The sequence below is a fragment of the Brienomyrus brachyistius genome, chromosome 1, assembly GCF_023856365.1.
Source record: "Brienomyrus brachyistius isolate T26 chromosome 1, BBRACH_0.4, whole genome shotgun sequence".
Classification (NCBI taxonomy): Eukaryota; Metazoa; Chordata; class Actinopteri; order Osteoglossiformes; family Mormyridae; genus Brienomyrus; species Brienomyrus brachyistius.
In genome coordinates, this window is record NC_064533.1 from 11,508,714 (window position 1) to 11,530,465 (window position 21,752).

Sequence of the window (21,752 nt, forward strand, 5' to 3'; positions counted from 1 at the left end):
GGGTGACTGTGAGCCTGAAGAATATCCTTGGAAGAACAGGGCATGAGGTAGTGGACATCTGGGATAGGATGCCAGCTCATTGCAGCATGAATACTAACACACAGAATTACACAATTAATGCAACTCAGAGACACCAATTAACCAACTGCCATGTCTTTAGAGAGTGTGGGGGTTCCCAGTGGAAAGGTATACATACAGTGGGGGAACATTCTTATGATAACTGCAGTATGTACATGATTTTGGTCATAACAGTGCTGGAAACTGTTTTACTCAATCCTAGAACGATGTCCACATGCAATCCGGTCACCATGACGTCAGACATTTTGGACTGACTGCCACATCCTGTTTGGGGTCTTTCTCAAGCTCCTTACCCACAACCTTGACCTTGACAATGGCTGAGTCTTCACCCGCCTCATTCTGGAGTACTATCTTGTAATTTCCTGTGTCTTCCCGCTCCGTGATATCAATGGTCAGGCTGGTGTGGTCAGGGAAGGTCTCAGCTCGAACACGACTGCCCGTGTCCAGAATCACCTACGGGGTGGGGGGGCGTTCATTCTTTCCATGTGTATCACAATTCTCATTTAGGACAGTACACAACCACATTTGTATCATTGCACCCCTGTTCAGAGCCCCACTTGGTTGCTCCCAGGGCAGTATAGACTCACCCGCTCCCCCTTCATCCACACCACTCTGGGGGCCGGCTCTCCGCTAATGGGGACCTCTAGCCTCAGCTTGTTACCGGCTACGATGGTCACAGTGTTGTCAGGGAAGTTCAGACGGTCCAGATGAACTTTTGGGGGGTCTGCAGGGATGAGGTCATGTGACTCGTGATTTGTTTGGGTAGTCTGTGTCTGTGGGCGTACACTGTAGTCCCAGGAATTTACCTCGGCTTACTTTGCAGGCATGGCTCCTTAACTAGATGTACACTATATGGCCAAATGTATGTAGACACCCCTATCAATGAGGACTGTCTAAAAAAGTTACACCCATTTCTGACATAGCTGTATAATTACACTCACAGTCACACAGTCTCCTGCAACAATTTTAGTAACAGAATGGTTGGTTGTACAGTTACAGTTGCCGCCATCATAAAACACCATCTTTCCAACAACTTAGTTCGCCAATGATCAGCAGTCTGCCCTGCTAGAGCTGCCCTGTTCAGCAACTGGTGAGGTGATTGTGACGGGCAAAATGGCTGGGAGCAAGTTCAGTTACGAACTCACAGAGAAGGACCTCACAACCCAACATCAATACCCAGCCTGAACAGTAACAAACCCTACAAGCAATGAATCCACATCTAATGGAAAGCTTTCCCAGGAGAATAGATTATAGCAACAAGGGGCAGACCAAATTTTCTTTAATACACTTGGATTTGGAATGAGATGTTGGCCAAGCTGGTATCCACATACTTCTGACCATATAGTGCATGTTCTAGACTCAGTGCTCTAACTTGTTATATCTTTACCCCAATGCCTTTCCCAGCTATATTCTTCGCCCTGAAGGCCTTACCTATGATATGCACGTGGGCGGAGAGCTTCTGAGTATAACCCTCCGGCACAAATGTGTAATCCCCTGCATCGCCAATTATGGAGCTTTCAATCTCTAACCTGTGGTTCCTGTTAGGACAAAAAGTGCTCGATCAGGAAAAGATTCAAGATGAGCACCTTTAAAAGGCTTTTAGAAGGGTCATCTTTGTCTAAAAGCACTTTTCGAAATTTGGATCCTTCAAAGGAAAGAAGGAATAGGGTCTTTATACTAGGAAGACCTAGACAAGGGATTTTATTACGTATTTATGGCCTGAACAAATCTTTATTTGGAGAAATTGTATACTTGACTGGATGAAGACAGCCAACAGAGGTTTTAACCAGATGGAAGTTAGTTCTCGGCTACAAAGATGATGGGACATACCTGGCTCTTTGCAAGATGTTGATGCGCTCAATGGCCTGGATTGCCTGCCCATTGCGGTACCAGCGGCCGGGCACATTTCCCGGGGAGATTTCACAGTGCAATTTCAGTGGCTGGCCCAGGCGAATCGTTATGTCACTCAGGTCTTGTATGATCTTCAGGGGTTTCACTAGAGGGAAGGCAAGGAGAAGGAAGGAGACATCAGGGGAGTGGCAGAAAGGAAAAGTAACTCTGAAAGAATGGGAGGAACCTTTAGATGGTTTTTGGATAAAAAAAAAGTTGCAAGAAAGCAATAAAAAAAGAAAGAGGAATAGATTATTCGGTAGGTAGTGATACATACAGTCAACTTTCACTTTGGCCTGACTAGTGCCCCCAGTGGCCATGAGGGAGTAAGTGCCTGAGTCCTCCCTCATAGCATCATCAATGATCAGCAGGTGCTTGGTTCCCTCGCACTTGATCCGGTAGCGTGAGCGAGCTCCAGTTGGGACCTCCACACCATTTTTCAGCCTAGGAGACAGAACTATGGCTCAGGACACAGGATATGGATTCCTAGCCATCATATCCTTATAGGAAACACTTCTTCTATCAGTCAATTTAGCCATCTTGACTGTCATTAGCGACTCTGGGACAAAGGCAAGGAAGACACACCATTTGACTTGGGCTCCTTCTTCAGACACCTCGCACTCCAGCTCGATTCTCTCATTTACTGTGGTATTTACAGATTCGAGCTCTTTGACGATATTCACCGGCAACTCTGACAAGCAGTAGCAAGACAAACGTCACAGGTTATGACAACATCAGCACATTTCCCTAATTTGGCTGTATATATAAATACATACATATCTCATCACTGTCCGATGAAAACTGCATATTCTACTGCATACTTGACGACTGTGACTTTTTACTATAGATGAAATACGCCCGTTCTCCTCTGTCCTCTGTCTACTGATAGCGTTTGAGATCTAATTCACCAATGAAAAGATGTTTTATGAGTTCATGCATTTAACTACTATTAGTATGAAGCAGTACTATGTTTGTACAAAATGAACATTTTTATGCATGATGCTTGTTTGTATGGATTACTTTATATCGCTAATTTTACCAGCTTAACATTGATAGCGATATATCTATCTAATTAACATCAATTACTGTGAATATAAAGTAAAATTAGTTTGCATCTTCTTGACACTGACATATATGCCTCTCTAGTAATGATCCATGTAAATCCATTTATGACATTAAACCATTTACTGGCTGCTGGGTAAACACAGATTTCTATTTATGGTTAAGGTGCCTCCTGATGTTGTTTTTGGTTTATTTTATAAAATAGTTTCTGAGAAAATGCATTTTTTTTTCACCCTCCTTAAATAATGGATTTTTGGAGATATGAGTTTTTCATTGGATACACGTGATATGTATGTATGAATATCTGTGTACATAATCTATGAATATATAACAGAACTGAAAAGTACCTTTAACAAACAACTCAGTGCTGCACTTCTCATCACCAGCACGAACGGAATAGGCAGCATCATCACTTTTGGCACAGTTGTTGATAACCATGATCCGCTGAGTGCCCTTGTGCTCAAAGATATATCTGTGGAATGGACCTTTTCATCAACACCCTGCTCCAATAAGTACCACGCAGTCTCCCAGAAAATCTCAAAGACGAGAGGACAACACAATTTTCTTGGACGGCTTTACAGATATCACAACAAAGAGAGTCTCAAAAGTACTGTTCTGTGTTCAGGAAAGGGTTCAGGATCAGGGTCGCTATCAATGCAGAGCTGAAATGCAGACTTACTTCCTTTGGCTTGGGGAATGGCAGCAGATTCATCAAAGAATGTGCAGGAAATGGACGTCATGGCAGGCAGGGAGGAACGTCATGGGAACAGATGATAGACAACAGCACAGAAGGACAAAGAGATGTCATGTCTAGAGTGAACTGGATAAATCATTAATGACCACAAGAAGAAAGAGAACCAGAAGGTGCAGCATCAAAGCCAGGGATCCTGACACAGGGGCCCTCAGAGTCCTAGACTAGCAAAGGTCCAGATGACTTTGTCTAGCTGTGACTCTGGCTGGACACCTCACAATGTACTTAACCTGAATTTCCAGATGAAAGCTGATTGGGCCCAGAGTACTCCCTACCCTGCCGCTTACTAATTCAAAGCATATTGTTGGCTAATCATCCTGGTTCATCATAACTAGTGCAACAACAACATGACAGCTGTGAGCTTTTACATTATCTGTATTACGAAAGTAAGTTCTTATGCAAATGTGCTCTGGAGGCAAACAGGTAACCAAAGGCAGCAGAAGACAGTGAGGAACATACCACTAAATAAACATATTCTATGGAGAAATTCCCCATTAGAATCAGAATCAGAATCAGAATCAGAATGGACTTTATTGCCAAATGTTGAGCAGGTTTACAACATCAGGAAATTGCTGCGGTGTTCAGTGCGATATTATGCAAATTATGCATATTATGCATAATAATGCATATTATGTCATTCATTTGAAAGAAATTGCAAAGTGAAAATGTACAGTGAGAAGAAAATAGACCAGAGAGGAGTACATCACTCACTTTGGAGTAGGACGGATCTCCTGTCCATTCTTGTACCACTTCAGCTCCACTGTTGGGTCTGCCAATTCCACCATAAGCCGGATCTTCCCACCCTTGTCTACTTGATATGCAGGTTCTAACTTCTTCGCGAAAGCTTAAAAAAAACAGGGAGAGTAATCCTTGTATATTCTGTACTGCATTTTTAAGGGAAATAAAACCCAGGGAAATGTTGTAGATACACAAATGAGCTGGTTTTGATATGATGATAGACCTCACGTGAGACCTGCTATCGGCAGTTGTGGACATCTTCATTTGTCTCCCTGAGGGTCTTTTCACACTACATTATCCGTACCATGGCAAGAATGTTAGACCCCCAAAGTCCGGTTTGTTTGACTACTGTGATCGCTTGCAGAAGGTGGGCCCAGGGCACAGTTTAGTTAAACTCAGAGTGTGATCGCTAATCATGCCTGAGCACTGAACACATATATGACGTCACTGATGCGACTAGCACACGCATCTGTACATGTGCACTATACAGGAAGCAGACCCGGAATGACACACATGTCAGATCTGATAAAAACTCTGATATGTTTGGTAAAAGATGCGATGATCTTCTAATACATGCAGCGGGATCTAATAAAAATTGCTGCACTGTATAATCGATGAATCTATATAAGGGCTTATGTGTCATCGCACCCAACCTGACTCCAAATACGCCACATTAATCATGAATTCCATTGTGCTGTGCAGTCATGCTTTTCTTATGTTTTCTTTAACCCAAGAAGTCGCACGGTGATGATGAAACCATGCTAGAGCCCGGAATGTTAAAGACAATGTGAACACAGACCTGCAGGGGAGTGGGAAGGGGGTACAATCATGTTTGGGTATGTTACTTGGTAATGGTAAGTGTGAGTACACCCTGAGGTGCCCAGAGAAGAATATGTTTAGTTTTAGAAATGACATAGTTTCAAAGTCTCCCCCAAGAACGAGTGAAAATGTCTTGGCCACTGTGTGAGTTTGGGAACAATGTAATTGTGTAGGTATGGTCTAAGTAATATGCCAATAACGTCTGGGGCCTGCATTTCTACCTTCGCTTTTCTTCTCCTCCTTCTTGGTCTTTTTCAACCTCTTGAGCAGGCCCCGCAGGTCTGTGATTCCATACATGAAAGCGATCTTCTCATACTGGTCTGGTCGGGCATTTTTCAAGATCTCCCACACATCTACCTCCGGCACCTCCTCTTGCTTGGGCTCCCTGGACAGCAGACATCATGCCGCAGAGTGATGGGTGTTAGCGTGTTACTTGACAGGCAGAGCTCGCAACATGTTCTGAGGAACATCTCTCTGGAGGTCAGGGCCAGAGGCAGTAGGTGACAAACGCCATTGCAGAAGTGGATTCTGGGTTATATACTCTACTGTATATATCTGCTAGGCTGAGAAAGGGATCTGGAAATGAGATCGTACTGTCTGCAGTAACACGTCCGCCACTTAGCTTACATCATGTTTACCTGATCCGCTAATCTAACGATGTGACAACATGACATCATGCAACTGTGCGCTCTGGAGTTCCTCAGGACATGTCGCATAACGGGATGGGGGTTTCCGATATCCTCTCTGCCTGCAACTGTGGTCATGTGACTATCTTGGAGAGGAAGGGGGGGGGTTCTATGGCAGTAAAATACAAATAACGTATGTGGAGTTGTACCAATTAATAAGTCGAAATAGCTTAATTGCCAAACACATTTAAAAGCTATATATTTCTAAGGAATTGATGGATTATTTCTAAATTTACAAAAATAGCATTTTTTCTTTATTTAACGTGAAACATGAATGGGGAAAGTGCAATCAATGGGCAGCCCTAATGTTTTGCAGGAGTAGCTTCTGTGCAAAGCATGCTGGGATACTGGTGGTGGCAGGGAGATGGACATGGAACTGCGGTGAAAATGATTCACACTGGATATGATTCAGGGGAAATACTATTGTACAGCTGCTATCTACCTGAATTGATTCAAGTACCATCACATGATGCTAATTGGATTGTGTTAGACATGACAGCACCCAGAAGGCCACTGGAGAAGAGCCTCACAAGGCACTTGTCTGTAAATGTTAGCGATGCGTTAGCAAAGATGTTAATGAGCAACATTAATGATCAAGGGTCCGGTTTAGTCTGTGATTTCATTTTTCAGTCACGCCACCAATCCTTTCTTTCGGAGACATTCCCCAATGTCTGAAAGTTTTGAGGCATAAGCAGATAAAATGCATTTCCATTTTTTTTTTTATATGGTCTCATGATTACCGTTTGTGTTCAGGCAGGTATTAAGAAGCTTGACATCCACGCTATAATAAATATACCATATACAGCACATATACGTGTATATATATATATGTTGCAACATAACAATAATGTAGCGGTAACACTATTTTGCAGCAGCATTTACAGTCTTGCTCATCAGCAGGACACAAACGCTTGTGAGAAGTTGCTATCTGATATAGCCATATAGCACAGAGTGACCTACAGCTGCTAGGAGTGTGGGTTTCTCAGTGCCATACGTATGTGAGGCAAAACACCTTCCCACGTTTGATCCCGGCTGCTGTAGGATGCATAAATGCTGCCTCTAAATGAAGTGTTACCAGGCTACTTTGGGCCAACACTCTTGCTTGCCCGGGATCCTCGGGCTACAGTCCATGCTGGTGAGACTACAGGCTTATGCTACTTACCAGTGTTAAGATCTAATATTTTAATTACTTATTCATTCTACTAACCTGCTGTTTCTGAATGCATAGGAGAAAAAGAAGAGATAAGTCCAAATAAATGTGACTTTTTTAGGACCAGTGGGAATGGAATCATAACATTCTGGTGTCAATCTATAAGCCCAGCTAAAGGAAATATTTGCATGACAACTGAAAATGCAATTGTCTGTTGTTTTTTGCCATCAGAAATAAAGAGCTGGGACATATATTTGAGGTTTAAGTTGTATTATTTATTGTTTATTGCTCAACTAAATAGATTTACTATAAAAGCTTCATATACTATAGAAAATAAAATACAGTGCTCGTGAATATCTTCTGTCTAGTACCAGGTTAAGACTAAATTGCGAAGGACAAAAGTTTTTCATGATTGGCCTAAAAAACTGGGTGTTCAAACAAGGAAAAGAAACAGGAAGTAAGAGCAGCCGAAGGCCCTCAGTGAGCCAGTGATGCGTTGGTAAGAATAGCCTCCAGTCGCCAAGAGGCGGACTGTAATTCTCACCTATGTTTAAGGAGGCCACTAAAGTCAAGCTCTCCTGCGTCTTCTTGCCCATCAGTGCTGTTGTTAACAAGGAAAGATTAATAAATACCACAGACACAGGCACCACAAAAACAATGCGTAAAAGAACAATGCAGAGCAGCAGCAGATAATGCGATCTATGCATTAGGAGCGAACTAACGCATACTTGAGCCTTATACAAAAACGCTGTTGTTTCCATGGTAACTGAGACTCTGAGCAAAGCGGTTTGTATAAGGAGGAAACCGAGGGCGATACACATGATGATGTTCTCTCGACAGCGCCTCCGCAAGGCCGCATAAGGAGAACGCCACGTGCGATCTGGGATACTTGCATTGCTTTTTGACGCATCGTTGGATGGGAGTCTTCCTTAATGGTTCATCTATAGTCTGAAATGATTCGTATCTGGTCGGTGTGCCAACTTGGTCGACTCCCCTAGTGAATTTCCCCTTATGAAGGCATAATCGCTGTGAAGGCTGACGACAATCGGGGCATTTTGCCAAACCATACCCCCCTATGGTTTGCTGCGATAAGTGCCATGGTTTGCCATGTCTGTTCATACCCAACCATAAAGACACTTGTCTCTCCCAGCTGATGATTGCACGTGTGCCGTGCTTCAGCAGCGTTAACCTTCATAAGACGGAGCGTGCAGCCATTTCCCCCCATTTCATTCCCTTAAACAGGCCATAAACTGCATTTCTTGTGATCTGCAGTCAACAATACTAAGATGTGTAAACTTAAGAATCTATATTACACAAATATGCAAAGCATTAATAGGGCTACACTAATCTGCAAAGGTCTCAGGATTACAATCATGATGTTACTAAGAATGTCACTATTCTTCAGTTCTATATAGAATAAAATACTGTAACAGGCTGCAGTATTGTTACCTATAATTAACCAGAATCATTGTACATAGTATCATGTATCCCGAACAGCATAATAATAATGTTTCATATATCATTAATTAACCTGTGAGAATTGGATTGTCCTTGATAATCTCCAAATCAGAAAATGAATGACTCTCCCAAATAATATCAGTTCAGCCATGAGAGTAACATCTTAGTTATCTAAGATAGTTGCTATGGCACTGATGATTACTTTGTTACCTCCTCTTAAAAGCAGAGCGGATGTCGATGCTTTGAGAAGCTTCTGGAACATCTGAAAGACAGTAAATCACAAAACGTATCTACTCTCATACACTTAGCGGCCAACTTATGAAGTACTTCTGTGAGTTAACGCAAACATCCTGCTTCTACAAATAGCAAATCATGTGCCTACAACTGAATATTTACATCATGTAGACAAGGTCAGGTACAGTCACTGTGTGGCTGAGGATTAGAAAGGCTAAGACACATGATCAAAGTCATTTTAAACATGCTGTGATTGCTGGAGCCAGACCTGGTGGTTACAGCGTGTCAGGAACAGCTGCACTCCTACGATTTTAATGCGCTACGGTGTCTGGAGAGTTTACGGAGAATGATGCAATACTTTTAAAAATCTATTCAGCGGCAGTTCTGTTTCCGAAAATGCCTTGTTGACGAAGGAACGCCAGAGAACGGAAGGTGACAACTGGAAAAATAACAGCTCACTATTACAGTGGAGAGCAGGAAGTCTTCCGCGAATCTACAGCTCGTCAACCCTTGTTCTGGAAGCGAAGGGGGGGTCCCACCTGGTCCTATCTAGGGATACCTAATAAAAAGACCCCCAGTGTGCATCCCGCTACAGGACACTGTGTGACCTACCTTTAACTTCCAAGTCGAAGGAGCAGCTGTCAAACTTGTCCTTGTAGGTGACTTCACATCTGTAATTCCCGGCGTAGTCCGCCTTGGCCTTAATGATGTGCATCTCAAAGGTGTGGATCTATGGGTGAACGAGGCAGGAAACAGGAAGCTTCATTGGTAGCGTACTGCAGGACCACACATTAACACCAAAGGGGATTCTGACAAAATGTCTTGCTCTATATACATGTGGACGTGCTTTTGGTTTTGTGTTTTTGGTATCGCCTTCGCGATTTTTAAGACTGTTTACCGGCGGTTAACTTTAACTGCCGGAGAGCCTCTGCGTAGGGATAACACCAGACTCACCCATTCCAGGCTACCTGCCTATGACTTAATTACCACCTGCGGCTATGTTCATTTAAGTGCCCTATTAATGTCTTACCTCACACATACTTCTTGTGCAGTTATGGATTTTTTTCTTGTCCCTATAATAAAGGTTTTTGGTCTCAGTTTACTTTCAATTTTACCACATCCATCGCCTTTTACTTTGTAAACTGGAGACCGAATTTGACCCCTGTTCCTTTTCATTCTTTTGGATGTGGGAGACGACTCTGCAACTGGGTTAACATCTAACCTTGAAGAAAGCAGCCCTGTGTGGCATCTGCTAACATCAAGGGTTGTTTACTTGAACTTTCAAAAGGGTCAGAGTTCATATACCTTGGTGAAACGGTCAAAGCTCTCCTTTAGCTGCAGATGTTTCCCGGTCTTGCTGGCCAGGTCCATCCACTTCCCCTTGAACCACTTAATAGTGGGTTTCCGGAGCAGGTCTTTGGCTTCCACCTTAGCAATGAAACTGGCATCTCCCCCTGACAATATGCATAGGTCAGCAGTCTCCATTGAGGGGTGCCATTTTGATCTCTCTTTATATAAGTTCCTTAAAAAGCTGAAACCTCCGGTTTTCTGTCAGAACCAGATTCCCGCCATCACTGCTCAACCAAGCTGTGATCGTGGAACTCACCCACGTTGATGGAGGTGGTCTGCGGCTTCTCAATGAGCAGGGTGGAGAGTGGGGGGGTCTCAATCTGTTTGTCCAAGTCCTCTGGAGGCTGTCCATCTCCCAGGGACCACACTGCTCATTCAGGAGAGAGGTACCGTCACCTAGTCAGTGCCCATTCAAAGGAGACATCTGGCTGCTCCACACACGACGCTTTGACTCATCTGTTCACTCGTCAGGATTCGGGAATCACGGAAACACCCACACATCACAGTTCCTCACCATATTGAGAATAGGGTGTCGATCTACACGCACACACATAAGTATCTGTACATTCAAAAAGTGACTTTTGTCCTACTCCAACTTAAATTAAGCTCTTTGGCAAAGCAGAACGGGACTGACAGAAAGCAGAAGCACAGGAAAGCACTCACCAGCTTCACTGTTGATGTTAAACCATTCATTGGAAAATTGCAGGAAAATTTTTTAAGAAAGTTCCACACATTTCTTGAAATGCTCTGAGTCCATCTTATCCATACCTTTACCCAGTATCTTCCTTAATATTTTTCTTGTCTGTATTCTAGCCTCTTCCTTGTGTATAGATAAATTATCGCCCCCTACAGGTTCCAGTGCAGGTCTAGTGAAGTCACTGCTGCTATGCAGTGGCAGCTCAGCTCTATCTCTCCTCCCCCCAGGGCTCCGTATCCACGCAGTTTAACAAATCAGCCGCGGTTTGTACCTGACCCCACATTTACCATTGTTAAGAGTACGGATTGAAAATGCATCTGGGTTGGCATCGGACATCGCTTTCCTATAGCATTTTTGCTCCGGTTATTATTGTTATGGCTACTGTCATACAATATTACCTGAGTCCTTCCTCCCCACGGCTGACTCAGGAACGCTATCATCTAAACGAAGATAAAAAGATGTTTACGAAATATAATGCGCAATGGTGACGGAAAGCACAAGGCAGCAACACTCACGCACACAGCACACGATAGACACAAAGGGTCAGGCATGCAGTGTTAGTGCAGTGCACCGCAGTGCTATCTTTAGCAATCTGCATCTGTGCTGTTGGGGACTAACATAGTGACATGCTGTACTTATGTGGTGTATGATCTGGCAGGTGTGCAAATTATTCCTGATTAGCTCAGGGGTTAATGCTTGGCCTGCTGTACCAAATATCTGGGTTTGAGAACCAGCCCTGATAACGATAAAAGAGAGAGGCAGGCTTGAAAGGTCAAAGTAAAACGGGTGTGATGATATTTTGGGGCAGGTGTGTCGCTTGGTGCGGTAGGATGCTGTGTTTGTGATTGGAAGGTCGCCGGATCAAATCCCATGGTTGGCAGACTGATGTCACCACTGGGCACCAGAGCAGCGGCCTTAAGCCACAATTGCAGCAGGGACAGGCCGACCCTGATTTCTCAAAGAAAAGAAAACACAGCTTTGGACAGAAGGCTGTGCTGAATAAACTGAAGTGTAAATATTCTTCAAAATACAGGTATCCATCGACTTATGCCTGGGTTGTGCCTCAGAACTGAAGACCTAAGTGAATCTGAATGTATTTCGATCATTATATGGTAGAGGTCAAACTGGGTACTCCGGTTTCCCCCCACAGTCCAAAAACATGCTGAGGCTAATTGGAGTTGCTAAATTGCCCGTAGGTGTGCATGTGTGAGAGAATGGTGTGTGAATGTGCCCTGCGATGAGCTGGCCCCCCATCCTGGGTTGTTTCCTGCCTCGTGCCCATTGCTTCCGGAATAGGCTCCGGACCCCCCACAACCCAGTAGTATAAGCGGTTTGGAAAATGGATGGATGGAATATCACACACATTTGACTAAACCTTTATAGAGGCAGTACAGTTGGTTTGATTTGGTTCTTTTCACATACCACATACGTGGTACAATCCATCCTCTGAAGATCAAGCGAACGTTGCACAATGTTACATAACAGGACATAAGTCGACGGATGACTTTATATGTGATGAAAAGAATTTTAAAGGACATTTTATGAATAAGTGAAGTGGTGTTACATGTTAGAATAGCAACGATAGCAAGCATAGCATGGACACAGACAAGGACAATCCCATGTGACAAAACAAACCATTTAAGTGCGAAACTGTGGAACACACATTAGGACAGACCCTCTCTATGAGAATGTTAAGGCTACGGATTAAAGCTGCACTCCATTACTCATAATAATTAACTGGTTCCTAAATTCTGATGTAAATTCTTAAAAACATAAAAACATGTCATAGAACATGTTTATTATGGAAGAGGCAGCTCTTCCATGTCAGCCTAAACTACAAGCTCCATCAGAACTGAACGTCCGTCATGAATTGTAAGCCATCCTTACTAGCGAGGTCTACAGACAGTTTCTTGAGTGAACCGGCGTCGTCTGTGAAGGGAAGCACAATGAGAACGGAGAGGTGAAAATCTGCCGATCTTAAGGAGAGGAATATGAAGGAAGAACTCAGTGAGGTGGAGCAGGCTGAGGGTGGGATGTATAAGCAAAAATATCCCCCTAAAGTACAAATTATGAATGTAATGAAGTGCTGTTTGCTAATTAAAATAATAGTCATCTACCTTTTTAAATCACTTTTTCCTTGAAGTAACATGATTTAAACATCCAATTCAATTTAGACCATTTCACAGATTGTTTTCTGTATGTCAGGTATGCTAAGAATGCGCTAAAAACAAATCAAGGATGGCTTTACCTCAGGTAGACATAAACCTTCATCAGTACAAACACATACACGTGTTACTTATAAATATATAAACACAGACTGCACACACAAAGCACATATACATTGTTTCTGCATATATGATAGATGTGTAATGTTACATCTATTCAATTATATAACCTGGACCAAATAAAAGAAGCTTTGTGTGCTTGTAGGAAAGCTGTCTTTCACATTGCATTTTAAAGGTAGCACACATATGAAAAGCATACATGTATGTAATATGCGTATACATACATAGCATTAGTTGAGAAGCTATGCGTTATGAAAATGTTTTATGCAGGAAAAGCATGTGGACTAATTGATGAGCATGTTCCCATTAACCTGCTATAACTGGTGCTGCATGCACGCCCCTTTCTATTTAGTGGGGTATGTAGAGTTTTACCGTTTACCGAAGAGAACGCTTGCTATTGTTTTTGAAAATGTTGTCGATAGCACCTTGAACACCTAACTGATAAAGTCACCAACAGAGACCGTAGGTTAATCTATAAACTTGATTGGAATGTCCTTGCCGTCCCGATCTCTCAAACAGAGGAGATGTATTGGTACTATATTCACTTTATCGTAGTACCTAATATTTATCAGGGTAGAAGGGGGGTGGTGAGGCATGGTTATTACAGTTACCAACCTGAAGGGGGCGGCGGTGAAGGGGTGCTGATGGTGGTATCCTCATCTTTAGCTGCAATAATGGTGTGATTGGTGTACCAATTGTTGAAGCCCACGTCCATCACCGGCAGGGAGGCAAGACAAGCAACGATAAAGACACGACATGTAAGACCACACGTATGTTTACGACATGGAGAGGGGGCGGGATGAGAGCAAACGCATACCGACGAGACAGAAGCACACACGTGTGACACCACACAAGTGAAGGTGGCACAGAGGAGGGTGGTGTGGATGCACTCGTGATCACCGCAGAGCAGCGTGACGTGTGAAGCCACGGATGTGTGTGTGACATGGAGGGAGGGGAGTGGAGGCACACGTGCGCTGAAGGGAAACAGTCTTTGACTAAGGTCATGCATGCTGGTGCAAGATGCAATAAAAACTGAGGAACGTCACACGATGCTGTCATGAGGAACGCTAGTTGATGTATCCAATGGATGGGGACTCGGCAGTTACTCAGAATGATGCCATGCCGGGGAAATTGACAGATATATCCTCCAGCAGAGCTCTTTGTCAGGAGGGCCCAGGTCCTGGGTTCTGTCTCCAGCAGCAGAGAGCACCAGCGGACACCTTCTCCGTACCTCTGACACGCCTTCACAGTTCAGCGTGTTGACTTGGGCCGTTTAACACTATTCCACGCGGAAGCTTTCCGTAATCAGCATACTAAACTAACGGGCCAAAATGATCTTCACCGTATCCAAGACATGAGTAATAGACAGAGCAATGACAAGCTGAAGATACCAGTAATGAGGAGGCTTGTTTCTACTTTAGTCACGTCGCTCCGCCACAATGTCAGAATCCCGTCCCAAGGTCAGCGGAGGCTTGCTGACAAGTGACAGCTCCGGGTCCCTGAACTTTCCGGGAAAACGGCAGGGGCTCCGTGATGCGCACTATCTGTGGCTCGCTGGTGATGTCACCGCTGCTGCAAACAGAATCCAAGCCAGGCCCTTTATTTGGGCCGATCAGCAGCTGTCGGCTCTCTTTTCCAGGAGGGGCAATCCTCTGGGGGTGGGGGACATGTACACAAGCACAGAGCCAGAAGGTCACACCCAGCTTCCGACCTTGTGGGACGGGAGGCGGAGGTGTAGGTGGAGTTGCCACCGCGAGAGCTGGCCCCGTGCCCTCCTGCTCCGTGTTCTTAGGTGGCTCTGGGCAAGGCAAGGCTGGCAGGTATTACAGACAGGGGCGTAGGAGTTCCATATTGGGGGGACATAACTTCATAATTTAAATGCAAAGGTCTCATATTTTTTGGGGGGGAGGGAGGTGAAGCCAAATTAAAAATGTGGGGTACACTCAGCCCTCCCCCTTCCCCCATACCCCCATTCCTATGCCCCTAGTTACATGCACCAGACTCATACAGAACACAGTTACGCACCATCAGCGTGAACCCAGTACTTACACGTCACACACTGGTTATACTGGTATATATCTCATAGATCGTACATATTAACTATGTGTGTGCACACACATTACATACAGACACTCTAATCTCACAGGAACTTTTCACAATTATGTCCCACGTCCGTCACCAATACTTTAAACTTACCTTTGTGTAAAATGACTTACACATGGATGAAAGACCCTTTATGTATTAAACAGAGCTGTTAGTGTGTTAATCCTTTCTCTGACAAACGAGCCACATCATCAATGAAGATAAAAGATTTGTAGGCGGAGATCCCTGTTTCAAAGCATTAAATCTCTAACTCAAGGGGTTAACACACAAACAAAAAATGAGCATGGATTTTATATTGGCCCACAGTGTAAAAAGCGTCTGCGATGCGCAAAGTCCATGTGATGTTGGTGATTTAAAAAAAAAAAAGCATCCTCCAACTGAAAAACACTACGGTTAAAACTTTCTGCCACAGATTGTACTGAAACACATGAATGGTGTTTATTAGTTGAATTGTTAATGGTTAATAATACTCTTCAGATCCAGCTGTCATCTCCCACCCGGCAGTAAAAACTCACCCTGACTCAATGCCCCTAATGCTGCACCATGTACATACAAAAACACTGCATACATTTAGCAAGCTCGCATTATATTTAGGTCTTTCACTCAATAACATTTTGAGTTTAATCACATTCTTGAACTAGAGAGTACTGCTACAAAGCTTATCGGCGCCACCTAGTGGTTGGTAGTCATGAGCACACTCTGGAGACAGTTCCGTACTTACCAGGGGGAGGGGACATGCAGGGCACCTCCTCCGTGACCCCCAGGTCTACAGCCACTATGGGCTCCGTCACATTGCCCTCCACGGGCTCCTTCACTTCCCCCACTATCACTGGCTCTGGTACCTCGTTTGCAGCTTCTGTACAGTACACACAGCACCCCCATCCTCCAGCTAAAGCAGTGGGCCTTCAGTGCATCACCCAGGCTGCAAAAGTACTGGGGGAGCACAACACTGGAGCAAAGCTTAACCAGCTGCACTGCAATGCATTAGGTGGTTGGCATAGATATAGAATGACTAGACCGGTTCCTAGCCTTGAAAGTCATGGTTGTATTTGAAAGAGTTGAGCTGTGATGTATAAGGACCACATATTTACTAGAATTTTCACCTTACAACAACAGATTGCCAAGGCTTTTTAGCAAGTGTATTGTAGAACAAGGTAATGAAACTAAATTGTCAGTCTAGTATTCTATATCTGCAGTGCAGTGATTCATTGATAAGCAGCATTATCCAGCTCTGTGCATCTGTGCATCTTGAAATTTCACTCTGTGACGAGTCTGAATTTTTATAAACATTTAAAAGAGTGGCATTTGCAGTGACCACGTTCATGAAATTCAGTGGAAATTATCATTTATGTCACATTCTGACGGGGTTTTTCTTAGCCATTGAGAAACTGGATATTTCCTAAAGCGCTGAAAGCCAAATCGAGGGCCAGGAGGCATGAGGCCTTCCGTTTGTTCACCCGCCACAGACATCTGCCGAGCACAGAGTGTGGAAAACGGCTCCTGCGCTACACTGTGAGAGAGGCTGGGGTCCAAGGTGGCCTCCCTGTCACAGCTCATTGACACGTGCAAACCCATGCAAATCATGCACCAAGAAGCCGGTGGCAGCAGCAGGACCGAGCAGCAGGTTTCCTGCCAGGCAGCCAGGGAGCAGCAAGGCCAGTGCAAGGCTGTGCAACTGTGTGTGTCTGTTTAATCATATGTATGTGTTCAGTGCATAAGCATGTTTAGACATGTGACCAGTGTGATGCAATTGCCAAAGTATGTACATACAGACAGGTAATTCTATAAGGAACCACAGATTAGCACGACGGGACGGGCATTGGGCTAATATGTGTGTGTGTGTGTGTTTCCGTGTTGCCTGAGTGCATTCGGCTGCCACACCGGGTCATGTAGAAAGGAGATGCAGGGGTGTAAACAAAATGAAGGCAGTAAGGACCTCTGACCACCCAGAAAGTGTGCACAAACAGAAATACGTGACACGAACATCACCCCAAAAAGTGTGCCAGTACAACCATGAAGCAAACAGTGTGGATTAAACACACACATAAAGAGAGAAATATCGATAGAGAGAGACGTATCTATGGCACTGGAATGTGAGGAAAGGTGAAGCAGACAGCAGAGGAAAAAGGATGGGAGCGGATGAACCTGGGACAGAGAGCTAAAAGCAAATGGGTGTAACAGGAAGTAACAGAAGAGCGAATGGGATGGTGAGAGTACGCATGCACCCACCTGGCGGAGAAATCTCAAACGAGATCTCAGGGAGGGGCAGGGCGTCAGTACTGTCTGGGGCAACATTCTCTGAGTACACATGACAGACACAGCGGGGTGACACTCTGCACCACCAAGGCACAGGGGCAAAGCAAAGAGTATGAAAGCGCACATCCTATCAGGAGACGGCGAAAAAGCAGGCCGATTGTGGTGTGACTGGAGCAGAAAAGCTGCTACGACATGTGGGGCAGATCCACGGGGGGGGGGGGACCTTGTATGACATCAGCATACAAGTTTGGCACTGACCGAGTACATGTGACAAACACTGTAGCAAGCAAAAATGCTGTATCAGTGGCCTTTATGGCAGAGACTTGGGGCATCCGAGCTACACTATGACGGTCAACCCAGCCATCAAGTGACACACAGAACTTCAGGACTCTCTCGGAGGTCCATAGGGGTTCAAATGGCCCACTTGAGCTTCACAGAATAGGAGGTTCTCATTGAGAACTGCATGAGGAGACAGTTATACGTTTGCCAGAGCTGTAATACTCATTATTTCCAGTTTATACACGATGCAGCTACGGCGTTGGGATTGTTTTCGCATTGAGACTACCTTCACTGTCTAACACTGCAGGAAGTCCTGCAGTGATGCTGACTAACCTGAACCCTAACCCACACCCTAACCCGAACCCTTCTGTGTTAAACTTCCTCATGTTCTACCAATCATTCTTCCAAGTGTCCGTGTCTTGAGCGTTGCATCTTTTGCGTCTCCATCCCTGACGTCATGCTTACTCTCGGTCAAGCACAGATCAAGTCGCACCGACACTCGGGACCTCAGACAGCTGTTTGAGCTTTGACCTCTGACCTCTGCCTATACAGTACAATTTTAAAGTATGGGGCGTTCTACTCACCTTCAGGAGGAGCACTGGTGGTGTCTGTGGGGGAGAGAGAGATGTCTTCTAACAACGCACTTAGCATCAAGTCTCTGCATATTTCCTTAATTAACAGATCTGCTGAATGGCAACAAAGTGTAGCTATTAATATGGAACAGAAATTTAAAACTCAAAGAGTAGGTAGCAATTAATTTTCACTTTATCAGCTAAGAATTCTATGGGTTATTGACATAAACAGTTGACAACATTTCCTCGAATTCTAAAAGCTCTGTAGAAACTTATGTTTCAAGGATGTCCAGATTTGGAAATATTTCAAAGTCAGCAATGGTGTTCTCATTAACTTAGATCAAAACAAAGCATTTTTACACCAAGGTTAGTGGGGATTTACTGTAATAAACTGTAGAGTAACACCCCACCATTTTTATATTCATTTATATTAGCACAATGCAAAATCTAACCACCATTTAAGTAATCCTAACTAAACCTGCAAGGAGAACTGAGACGCCTCGTTTGACGCCTGGAATATTTCCTATGATATTTGTATGCTCCACAATTTGTAGTGATTATAGGACATTTTTGTACCCTGTATTCAGTATTCAAGTTCCTATTACATTTAAAATTAATTTCATGCATGACATATAAAGTAATACGAGCAGTTCACTACAGTGTTTCCAGTTTAGTAAATAGCAATATGACAGTCTCCTGATTTGGTCCGCCGTAGCTAAACTTGGACGGATAGTTACAGAAAGGGTGCCAGACCTTTCCAGCGCAGATTCTAAACCACAGAGACCAAAGACCTCCCTTCACATTCCAACAGTGACACGTTACTCGGACCCTGCAGACCGCTGCCGTCACTCAGAATAGATGGGGCTCTCTCTGACCTTCTTCCTGAATGGGTTATTCCCAAAACACAACATTCCCTCAGTGTAGAGTCGGTGATGGTGACTGACTCACAAAAGAAGCTGTGGTGCCCCCTGGTGGAGACTTGGCACCGTGCAGCTTCCACCACTCAGCCAGAGACAGAAACATGATGATGATGAGGCCCCCGGGTGGATAATACCACTCAGCCTCGTGTTCTTGCACAGACGTTCTGCTCATCGTTCTTCCTTCAGGAACACCAAGTGCTTTTATGGCCCTCATCAATTTCTGAGAAGGCTACTGAACCGCCATCGCTAAGGACCCAGGAGGACACCGAATATCACTGTGCAACCCTTTGGCACGCTCATGATTCCTCTGTAGCGCAAGGCAGCTCTTCACCCGGTTGCTCCCAACTGCTCCTAATGGGGTGATGTGTAATTTAGCAAGTTAAGAATGCCCATGTATGGTAGGTTGTGAGTTCAAACACCATGCCCAACAGAGTAACCGGATGCACAAGAATTTCCTCCTGGGATCAATAAAGACTATCTTATTTTTTATGACTGTTGGACCCTAGTACAGGGCCCTTAACTATATCCTAGGTTCCATTTCTAGATGTTCTCCTTCTCCAAGGCTAAGCCAGAGCATGGCTGGAGGAACAGAGACTCTTATCGAGTCCGTAGAAAGGCCTCATTTCCCTCACCAAAGATCATATCTGAGTTGAGTAAGGTATTGTTTTCAACCCTCCAAAGATCCGGGGCAGCTGACCATGCGGCAGGTATTCCCAGCTGTCGCCACGACCCTGGCTGTCGACAGACAAGATCATCAGCCTCTTTCTCTCCGACTGCTTCATTGGCTTAATATAGATCTTTTTCTTCAAATAAGGACTCTTCTGTCCACACAGTGAGCTACCATGCAGTTACTAGCCCGGATACTCTAGTCTACAGTAAAGCAATATCCCCGAAATGTCCATGGTTAACAGGTGCTACCGAAATATGCAGAGCAAAAATTATGGCCGTCACAAAGGCGACAGGAACAATAAACTGCAACCATCATAAATACACTCAGGTGAGGACATGTAATGGACACCAAGAGAAAATCAAGGCTGTGGCATGCAGCGGGCTGAACAACACCTCTTTTGCCCCACTGCATGCTTGCGTCTGTGTGTGTGTGTGTGTGTGTGTGTGTGTGCAGAGCTCTGCCAGATAACTGTTCCAGGCCATAGAGGTCTTTGGGTTTTACATGCTGAAGCTCCCTTCCACAGGCAGAGGAATAGAGATTAAAAGGGCAGTCATTCTGGACTATTCCGGGGTTCTATAATCCCTGTCCCAAGGGGAAAACAGACACAGGTCTCCTGTCCTTCAATAAAAAGAATCCCATCATTTAGAAAACTAAGTCTGCAGGCTCAGGCCAAACTCGTCTACTTTAATCTAGAACTGCCTTTTCTTGAGAACAATGACTTGCAGTCCATTAATCTTCTTTTTTCAGCCTTTGACAGCTGTCCAAAGAAGACACCTGTTGAGCAGATAGGCCCTAAACAACGTTATGTTCCCTGTCAGGGAGCCCGCAACCACAACAAAGGCAGTCCTGAGCACTTAAGTTGAGTTGTTGTATGCGTGAGGGTTGACACAATGGTGGTTCACTAGTGCACTCATGAATTAGGGCGAACACCATCCACAGGACTCTGTATATGGAAGCACTCTCTGAAGAATTAGCGTCTCAGATAGATTCTTCAAGTGCATAAGAGAAATAAGAAAAGCAGAGTGGCATGATGAGCAATGAGTGCTATAGACCAATTTTTTTCAGTCTAGGTGGATTTCTTAGTCTGTCAACATCAGGCAGCAGCTGGGAGGGTTTCGACAGTTACCTCACTGGCAATTAACATATTTATAAGGAGGCAACAGAGACAGAGAAAATTTCTGATATTCCACACATGCGTTTACTGATCCTCATTGTTTGTGTACATCTGCTAGCTGGCTGTGTGTGGCACAAACTGTGCAAAACTATAAACATGTTTGCACATAGCTATTTCTGTCCCACAAAGGCCAATCAATCAACAGCCCCTCGGGTGAGCAATGAGCGACCAAAAAAGGGGGGAGAGGTTATCATCACTCTGCTTAACGCAGGCGACTTCAATAAGCAAGCAAGTGCTACCCGAGACCACATGGGAAGCGTATAGGTGGGTGGGTGATGGCTGCACCCAACATGAGAGAACAATGAAGTAAGATAACATCAACTGGGTCAACAATTAAATATTTTATATATAGCTTTCTTAGATGTGGTGATCCACTTCTTTGGAGGTAAAAAGGTCTGATGAGTCAATATCATGCCAGGAGTAATACAACATGATCAAAGTCATATTCTGAATTCCAGGAAGGTGTCCACAACAGACACGTCCAAGATCTCTCAATCAGTACTCTAATCATAAAAAAGGATTCATTTGTGAAACCACTATTTACTATATAGTCTGGTTTTACATAAATGAATTTGTGGTA

At 44.3% G+C, this 21,752-nt stretch overlaps 1 protein-coding gene across 1 annotated transcript in view; it reads right to left on the reverse strand.

Moving 5' to 3' along the window:
* The window catches only part of mybpc1 (myosin binding protein C1), a 33,747-nt gene that overhangs the window by 11,457 nt on the left and 538 nt on the right, over positions 1 to 21,752 (reverse strand). The window contains 22 exon segments of the mRNA XM_049022561.1: positions 372 to 531; positions 666 to 802; positions 1,510 to 1,616; positions 1,909 to 2,074; positions 2,246 to 2,412; positions 2,554 to 2,659; positions 3,378 to 3,502; positions 3,710 to 3,718; positions 4,493 to 4,625; positions 5,560 to 5,723; positions 7,719 to 7,775; positions 8,843 to 8,894; positions 9,479 to 9,596; positions 10,172 to 10,320; positions 10,473 to 10,583; positions 11,312 to 11,353; positions 12,801 to 12,842; positions 13,814 to 13,864; positions 14,910 to 15,011; positions 16,023 to 16,157; positions 17,531 to 17,599; positions 18,421 to 18,444. Of these exon segments, the coding sequence (XP_048878518.1) occupies positions 372 to 531; positions 666 to 802; positions 1,510 to 1,616; positions 1,909 to 2,074; positions 2,246 to 2,412; positions 2,554 to 2,659; positions 3,378 to 3,502; positions 3,710 to 3,718; positions 4,493 to 4,625; positions 5,560 to 5,723; positions 7,719 to 7,775; positions 8,843 to 8,894; positions 9,479 to 9,596; positions 10,172 to 10,320; positions 10,473 to 10,583; positions 11,312 to 11,353; positions 12,801 to 12,842; positions 13,814 to 13,864; positions 14,910 to 15,011; positions 16,023 to 16,157; positions 17,531 to 17,599; positions 18,421 to 18,444 (2,226 nt within the window).